The following is an 8,764-nucleotide window of genomic DNA, read 5'->3' as shown; positions in this document are numbered from 1 at the left end:
ATGTGTCTCAGTTACATCACTGTAAAAGCATCTCTTTCTGGCAATGAGATGGGCCATATGTGTGAGTGGGGAGTGTTTCACATGACAGCAGAACAATTCAGAGACACCAGAGTCCTGGATTTGGTCCCAGATTTTGAAGGGGCATGAAGATCTGGTGTTAACACACCATTTTGTACCTATACTCTAGCCTCTCTCTCTTTTCTGCTTTTGTTTCTCCTCTCTTTGTTGTTCTTGCTCCACTTACATCTACTGCCATCCTTTTCCAACATTTGTTCTTTGCCTCCTCTGTCCTACAGTCCCCTGTATAACTTACCTCCCTTTCACTCTCCCTTTTCACATATACACACCCTTATTTTTCCTCTCCCTTTTATTTCATCAGTTTCAGGTTTTCTCCCTCTCCTCTTATTCCCTCTCAGAGGTCTAGTCAACCTGCTAATCCTTTTCTTGAGGGACAGGAAGGGCCATCTGAAGTCCTCTTGTTTTCAATGCCTGCTGCCTTCTTTCAGAATGTAGTTAGCACAAACAGAATCTCCCAAGTTCAAATGTGTATCTATTCAATATTGCTCCAAGGATATAGCTTTTAAATTAAAGGCTTTACTCTTAAATTACCACCTTAATATAAAATAGATATTTTAAGAGTTTTTTTAAAAAGGGGTGTTTGATTAAACAACAACCAGAATAAAAAGTTGTAGGCTACTGGAAGCTGAGCATTTTTATGATAAAGATTATAATTTTAAATTATTCTAATGATCAATAATGTTTGTATGCCAACATTTATATAGTATGTATATGCATACACAAATATACAAGCATTATTTCTATATTATATATAAATTAAATTATGTAATTTACTGATGACTAGGTTTGTGATTTCTTTTTATATGTCTAATTTTTAGTATCTGATTGATACTTTGGAACCATATGCAATAAATGAAAGTATCAGACCTCCTTCTCCCACTTGGAATTCAATGGAAGCAGACAATGATTTATATGAAGGTTCAGCTGAAATGTTTTCCAGCATTCAGACAGCTTCCCCAGTAATGTTTACAAGTGTATCTGGTGATAATTTGCCTGATATAACTGGAGCTGCAGAATTACATTCTTCCTTGGGTAAGATATTTTAGGGTATTTTTCTACCTGCTTGTTTGTTCTGAAGGACCCCCATCACTGTCCCATGATCTTTAGCACATGGTTCAAGCAAATTATAAATGGGTCATTTGCTGGAGTCAGAATTTTTTTACTACCAAATAACCTTCTGAAACAAATGGGAATGCCACACAGGCAGGAACTAGCCCCTTGTCACCCAGCTGACCTTCTTCCTAGTGAAAGGAGCACCCGAAAGCCATCAGCCAAGCTGCATAGACAATCAGTTATTACAGTTGCCAAAGCAGGTGTGATTGTCAGGGATTAACATACCTCCAAGCCCTTCAGAGACCTTGATTTCTCTAAGCCTTTTGACTAATAGGTTTTCAAATGTCAGTGAAGGTAAATAGGTCAAAAAGTTACAACTTTGCTATATGGGTTACAAACAGGTGGAGATGACCCCATGACATGGTGATGTCATTAGTGAGTACACTTGTTCTGTATTATCAATGGACCACTGTTTCTTTACCAAGTATGGATATTTACAAATCATTAAGCAGGTCTCAGCTGACAGGCAGGGATTTCAAATACCACTCTAAATTTTTACAGTGTTTTAAACAGTGGGGAGAAAATAAAGGTTTTATTTTTTTTAATTAATTTAATTAAGTCACTGAATTAATTTATATGCACCAGTATCTAAAACCAGTATTTAATCCATTATTTTAACCTACAGTGGATATTTTCTGTGCTATGTTAAGCCTGAAGAATCTTCTTTGTCATACACAGGAAATGTACAGTGTTTTAAATGTAAATATTTTTTGGCCTCATTCATCTTGAAGTATTAAGTTGCTAAAAGATGCCTGTGTTGCTGAAAATTGATTTCAGCCAATGTCTGTTGTGATCTAGCATATAAGTATTATTTTATAGGAGTTATTATAGTAGTTAAAGCTGTTGACAGCCAAATTTTCAACAGGGTCTGCTGATTTTTCAATGCCTTCATTTTAATGCCCTTCTCACTGAACTCTGAGCCTGATATTCAGGTATGTGAAGCACCCAAACTTCTTCATGTTGCACTGGCATAATGACTGCTTTATAGCAGATGATTTTGGTTGGTACAGTTGGATCGTGGCTGACTTTGAACTTTATCATAAGTGCGCCAAAATCTCTTTGTGGGCATGCATGGCTTCTTCATTCTACTGACCACAACTCTTCTGCTAAAAATACCAGCATGAAGGGATCTGTGCAAGCAGCCTTTCCAAGTATAGTTGTTCTAGCCCCATTGGGAGGGCAAGGAAGAGGGAATCTGTCTTTCTCAATTAAAAATATTTAAAACCCCTCAAAAGCTCCATCAATCTAGGACCCATGGTTCTGAAATCACTGGAGAGACTAGGTCTCATACAAAAGTACCCTTTCCTAGTTTCTAGGGGATAACTCACAAAACCTCACAATTCTACTTTTGTTCACTCATTCCTTCACCCAGCCCAATCTACTGTACACATGAAAATGGACCTATAGTAGACACTCCTTTGTGGAATTAAGAGGTGGAATGTAGACTTTTCTTTATATTTTTATAATTGACATGAAAGTTAATTCTTTTAGAACAAAATAGTTCGTAAAGGTGAATCATGCCAAGGTGAATTCAGAATGCATAAGAAATAAAATGACTTTATGAGTAAGAGCTATTTCTCTCTATTTATTCACAGATAATCAATATAACATTGACATTTTGTCTGAAGACCTGTCATATGTTATAAAGGGCCTCACACCTTTCACAGATTACACAATTAGTGTGTCTGCTTTCACTGCTGTTGGAGAAGGACCACCATCAGTTCTTACAGTCAGGACACACGAACAAGGTAAATTGTTATAACTCTGGTATTATCAAAGTTAACATACATGACTTATTTCATGGAATGTTTGAATTTTTTTATTAATTTATTTACTTATTGTCATTTTTTTATGTTTTTGTCTAAGTTCCAAGCTCAGTACAAAATATATCTTACAAGAATATTAGCTCCTCCTCTGTCTTGCTGTATTGGGATCCTCCAGCAAATCCCAATGGGAAAATCATTCATTATACTGTTTATGCTATGGAACTGGATACAAAAAGAGCATTTCATGAAACAACTTCAAACAACAGCTTACTCATGACAGGTACAGTGTCATTTCGTGAAAAAAATATAAAAATTTAAACTTGCAAGTACACTTTACAAAATTACTTTCTCCAATTTTATATAATGTAGCCATTTAAAATGTAGGTGGATCAAATCTCACACATTCACACACATCCACACACACACAACAAAACTGCATGTAAAAACAGGGCTGGGACACTACTCACACTTGTCTACTGTGGAGCAATATGTAGAGTATGTGAGATGGGAGAAGAGGACTAGGTAAGATAAACAGTAATTTTTGAAATGGTAAAAGTAGTAAATTGTGAAATGGATTTCTCCTTGGAATATTTGCCTCAGTCTCTTGTGTCTCCATAGGAAAATTTTCCTAAATTGTCAAGTTGTTTTCAGGCTTTCACAGTATTTGTCTGATATTAATAACAGTTTTCTTATTTTAAGTTGGTAATTTTTATAGTAATTGAAGCAAACATATTCCTAATGGAGTTTCAGGCATATATTGATTTTAATCAGAAAAATGCATACAGACTAAACCCCCATATTTGGATGTTCATATATACATTCTTTGATTGCCTTGACAAATTCTTTAAGCTGTTTACAGGGTTGAAACTAGTTGACTTACTTCAAACTGTATGCCTGTTTGACTTCACCAAATGAATGGTATTGCACGTACTCTTTTAGGTGACAAAGGTGTATCAAAAACTCTGAGAACAGTATCCAGTATTATAGTTTTGTAAGTAACTATGACAAAAGAAGTTGACAGCCTTGTTTACGAAGTTAAGAGCCTAAATTTTTTAACTTAATCTTTTCAGGTTTAAAAAAGTACACAAGTTATAAAATGAGAGTCGCAGCCTCTACCGCAGTTGGAGAAAGTGCTTTGTCTGAAGAGAATGATGTTTTTGTGCAAACCCCTGAGGACGGTAATACATTGTTTGCAATGATGATTTATTTTCTGTACTGAAGTTTGTGTTTGTTCAAAAAGAAGACTGGCACATACATAAAGGGGGAAGAAAGTGTATGAATAAAATCAATGTTGAAATTATTAGTCTTCTAACAGTCAGTGACTTCATTCAGACCATTTTTAGGTAAGTGCTAAAAAAATAATGATGAAAGCTGCGGCATGACCTGGAATCAGCTAATTTTGATTGTGATAGACAAATGGAAGGAAAGCTGCAGAGCTGAGGCTCCCTCTCTCAAAACAATCTAAATCCATCTAAATCATAATCTTTATGACTCAGTCTTATTTCTTTTTCTTTTTATGTTATCATGTGTAAATTAGTTTGGTTTTGAAGCGTATGGACATGGCAGCTTTCAACAATTCAGAGGCCATTTTGCTATCTGTAGGCAAAGAAGCTGATAAAATGAAGATTTTTTTATGCTTAATATTATATGCAGTTTTTTTTGTATAGGTGTTATTAATTTTAAGACTGATCAATAGGTTTAATGTACAGTATAATAGTACATTAGGAAGATTTCTGAATCTTCCTTTCTTACTTGCGAGGCAGTTTCAACCCATGAAAGCACTGGGGCAAGAGCTGGAGTTGTCATTGGCTTCTGCAAAGAAAACATGGGAATTCAATTTGCAGAGCAGAGTCATGAATATTAGTCTTTTCTCTTTTGTATCAAGTTTGTATTTTCACTGGTTTCAGCAAAGTTATTTCCAGTTTTTACTGAAGTAATAGGGTGTGATTGCTCTGTTGTCGTTTCTCTCTCTCATTGTCAAATGTACCACAATACAAGAAAAACAATTGAGTGTCAATAAAGGAAAGGAAGGACTACAGGATTAAAAAACATGGGTATTTATGAAGCTTAGGTGATTTGAATAACCATGCAAAATATCAAATTAAACTGTGAAACTTAAAATACTTGCAATTTTTTTTTTTAATTTACATGCTTCTATGCTGTTACGTTTTTTTTAACAGAGGAAAGGCATATCACAATAATAGAAAGTTACTTATATAAACATTCTTTCCTCTGAGAGCTTGCAATCCCTTGCCTTTGAGCGTTAAAGAAATTTTTTCAGAGTAGACTTTCAGGCCAACGGTTCATTCATTCATAAAAGAGCCACACAAACCTTGAGGAAACCAGGGAGAAACCCATCAAGAATTCTTGCCTTTTTATAAGGCTCTGCGTAATTAATTTTCTACTTCTTGTTGTTTAGCTTTCCTGAGGTAATTCAGGCTGAGATTTATGTCTCCTAACTTTAGCCAACCTACGAACAACAATTTGTTTGACTCTTGAAAAGAGAGATACCTCCAAATAAAAGATTCACTACAACTGTCTTAGATAACTTACATTAGAATGGAAGGAACTAGGCTGCTGCATTTAAATATTTTACCATGCCAGATAAATTGCAAAATGCATTTCAATTAAAAATTAAGCTTCTTCACATGGGAAATATCCATGTGGGCCGTCTTGTCATCCAGAGAGCAGTGATCTGTTACAGTTAACACTTTCCATTCATGTGCTCAGAAATCAGGAATGAAAGCAATTTGTGAGACCTTTTAGGCAAAAAAATTTATGATGAATTCTGAAATACCTGCTTACGGGCATTCGTACACAAACTGAATCCTATGATTCTGGGTAGGTAGTATATTTTAATTTTGATTTTACAGATTATTTCAGGGGTGAAGTGGTGAAGCCTTCAGTGGAATCAAAGTTGACATTCAGAGCTGATTTTATTCATAAGTGCAGCCCACTCACTCCTTCAACACTTCCATGCCTTATTAGCTCACTGGAGTCACATGAACTCATGCTTTGCCAGTAGATTTAGCCAACACATCACCCCGGAGCTGGACTTGTTTTGTGCATGACCTTCACACCAGAGTGTGTAAGATTTACGCTGGGTTCACTAAAGGGAGTTTAGTTACTGTGCATACGGTCCCTTTCTTGATTCAATAGTTGGTTGAGTGAAGTACAAAGCGTGGTTATTTACATAGAAAGCAGTAAGAGGACATTAATCTAAATTTAAAGAACTGAATATGAAGAAGACAATGAGAGGATTTGAAAGATCAGTCTGCATGAGACTGGTAGAGAGAAGAAACTTTTTTCTTAATAAATGCAGTTTCAGATAGATTTAGACGTGGATGAGAAAAGAAATTCCAGAAAAGCTAAAGTGTCATAGCTCAAAAAGATACCTAGTTTTATGAGTGGAAAAGAGACATACCAAAATTAACTGAGGTAAAAAGCAGTAAGACTTTGAGATGGAGAGTGAGAAAATGAGTGTAGCCCCTTTGGTACAGTTAGGATCCAATGTCAGGATCCAATAGGTTTATGATCTCAGTTCTGTATTCAACTAATTGAAATGGGGTTTTTTCTGATTTCTGTATTGCAGAACCAGACTCCCCACCTCAAAGCTTAGAATTAATAAATGTAACTGCAACAGAAATAAATCTGAGATGGTTACCACCTGAGCAGCCTAATGGTCTCATAACTCATTATGAAGTTCTGTACAGCGATTCCAATGATTTTTTCATTAAAAATGCCTCATCTACAAGTGTATCACTAAGTGAAGTGAAGCCATATACTCTTTACTACATCTCAGTAAGGGCATTCACCAGACTTGGCCATGGGAATCAGTCGTCTTTTCCACTTCTGGTCAGAACTTCTGAAACTGGTGAGTACATTATATTATTTTAAAAGTGAAAATTTGTGAGAAGAATCTGCTTATGATAACCTTTGATGGCCAGGAGATAAGATTTAATAATTTAAAAAGTATTTGCTTGCTTTGCAAGGCAGTAAGTTTGAATCCAGTTTTTCTCTTTTATATACAAAGCAAAAAAGCAAGGCCAGGTGCTTGGTAAGGGATGGGGAGCCAAGAGCCCAGGGGTCCTCAGGCCAGCTGGGCAGAGGCCTCACTTGCCAGGACTCATCTCACCACCCTGCTGTGAAGAGCGCAGGGCGGGTGAGGGGGAGCAGCCAGGGCCAGTCTGGGATGCCAAACACTTCATGCTGACATGGCAGGTCTGAGGTCAAGCCAGGAAAGAAAGTTCACAAATTTGGTGATGGTAACCAAACCAGATACAGTCCAGCGCCAGCTGCAGGCCTGCAGGGGGAGAGCCAAGCTGAGGCCTGGCTGCCATGTCAGGCAGGGACTGGATGCAGGGCAGGGACTGGATGCAAGGCAGGGACTGGATCAGTGGGCCCATGGCCAAGCACAGCCATGACAGCGGCGAAGCAGGAGCTGTAATTCAGACGGGGGAAAAACTTGAGAGCCCTTGCTGAAAGCAGCTCCCCGAGGGCAGTGGTCAGCCCTGGCCACAGCCTCCCCACAGCATTGCCTGGCAGAAGGAGGAGGCAGCCCTTGACTACACTGGCCCTGAGTCCCAGCATCCAAGAGAAGGGTTACTTTCAGGGCCCTTCCAGCAGCATGTTTGGCTCCCTTTTTTTCCTGCGAGTATTTATACTGTTTGTGTAGGGGACCCAGGCAAAAGAAAGAAAATGCATGTTGCAAGTGTAAATTATGGTAGCACAACATGAAAAATATCCTAATAATAGCTAACTTGAAGAATTGCAGTGATAGTTCTGGAGTGTTAGAAGGAAAGTTTAGTGTCATGCTCCAGGTTTTTTAATATGGCCTATTAAGATGATTTCTATCCATTTTTTAAAAATTACCTTGTTGTTACTGTGTGTATCTGAGTGGTTTTGATCTTCCAATCCGTCCCCTTTTAAAATGTATTTCATAAAAAAAATAGGATACAAATCCACATGTTTACAATGTGTTTCATTGAAACCAATTTATAAAAATTCTTTCCAAATCGACGAAACTCACTGAAACCTTCCATAATTTTTTTCTTCTAGTTCCTGATTCTGCACCAGAAAACATAACCTATAGGAACATCTCATCCATGGAAATTGAATTATCATTTTTTCCACCATCCGTTCCCAATGGAATCGTACAGACCTACACAATATATCTCACGAGGACTAATGGGACTGAGCAAAGAGTCATAAACACTACTCTTCTGACACTACGTATCACAGGCCAGTATATAATAATCTGGAACTTACGGCAACTGTAAGTTGTTCTGAGAAGCATGCAACAGACAGACAGAGGTATATTAGTTCATTGGTTGGACCTGATCCTTTTTGCCCTAACATAAAGTTTTTTGCTCTCTGTCCTAAGAAATAACTTGCGTCTTGCCATAATGTGGTGAAATGGGCATTAAATGGTATAGTCTAACATATATCTCACTGTATTTTAGATGTTTAAAGTACAAGGAACTTCAATAGCTATATTTGCAGACCTATCATTGTAACAAAGTAAACCCTCAAGTCACCTGCATATTTTTATGAACTTATTTTGGATAAAAATACTGGGTAAAACATTCTGGATAAAAAACTTCCTTTTCCACTCACCTTTGCATCTTTTCCCAAGTTCTGTCATTATTGCTGAGGCATGTCACAGCAATTAGTGCTGGGATCTCAGTACCTTCACTGCAACATTTTCCGAGTACAGCCAAGGACAAACTGCAAAGCATTCTAGGAATATGAAGTATTAACTGGTAATTAGGGCTTTGCCCATTCTTTTGCAAAATACTTTGTGCTCC

The 8,764-nt window shown here is 37.2% G+C and overlaps 1 protein-coding gene across 1 annotated transcript in view; it reads left to right on the top strand.

Annotated features, from left to right (window-relative positions):
• The window catches only part of PTPRQ (protein tyrosine phosphatase, receptor type Q), a 124,342-nt gene that overhangs the window by 38,283 nt on the left and 77,295 nt on the right, over nucleotides 1-8,764 (top strand). The window contains exons 26-31 of the mRNA XM_017743906.1: nucleotides 897-1,110; nucleotides 2,787-2,939; nucleotides 3,058-3,237; nucleotides 4,028-4,135; nucleotides 6,550-6,831; nucleotides 8,016-8,198. Of these exons, the coding sequence (XP_017599395.1) occupies nucleotides 897-1,110; nucleotides 2,787-2,939; nucleotides 3,058-3,237; nucleotides 4,028-4,135; nucleotides 6,550-6,831; nucleotides 8,016-8,198 (1,120 nt within the window). The remainder of the gene's footprint in view (nucleotides 1-896; nucleotides 1,111-2,786; nucleotides 2,940-3,057; nucleotides 3,238-4,027; nucleotides 4,136-6,549; nucleotides 6,832-8,015; nucleotides 8,199-8,764) is intronic.

The sequence above is a fragment of the Corvus brachyrhynchos genome, unplaced genomic scaffold, assembly GCF_000691975.1.
Source record: "Corvus brachyrhynchos isolate BGI_N302 unplaced genomic scaffold, ASM69197v1 scaffold9, whole genome shotgun sequence".
NCBI classification, from domain to species: domain Eukaryota; kingdom Metazoa; phylum Chordata; class Aves; order Passeriformes; family Corvidae; genus Corvus; species Corvus brachyrhynchos.
The sequence above is the reverse complement of the archived record's forward strand: the minus strand, read 5'-3'. Positions and strand labels throughout refer to the sequence as shown.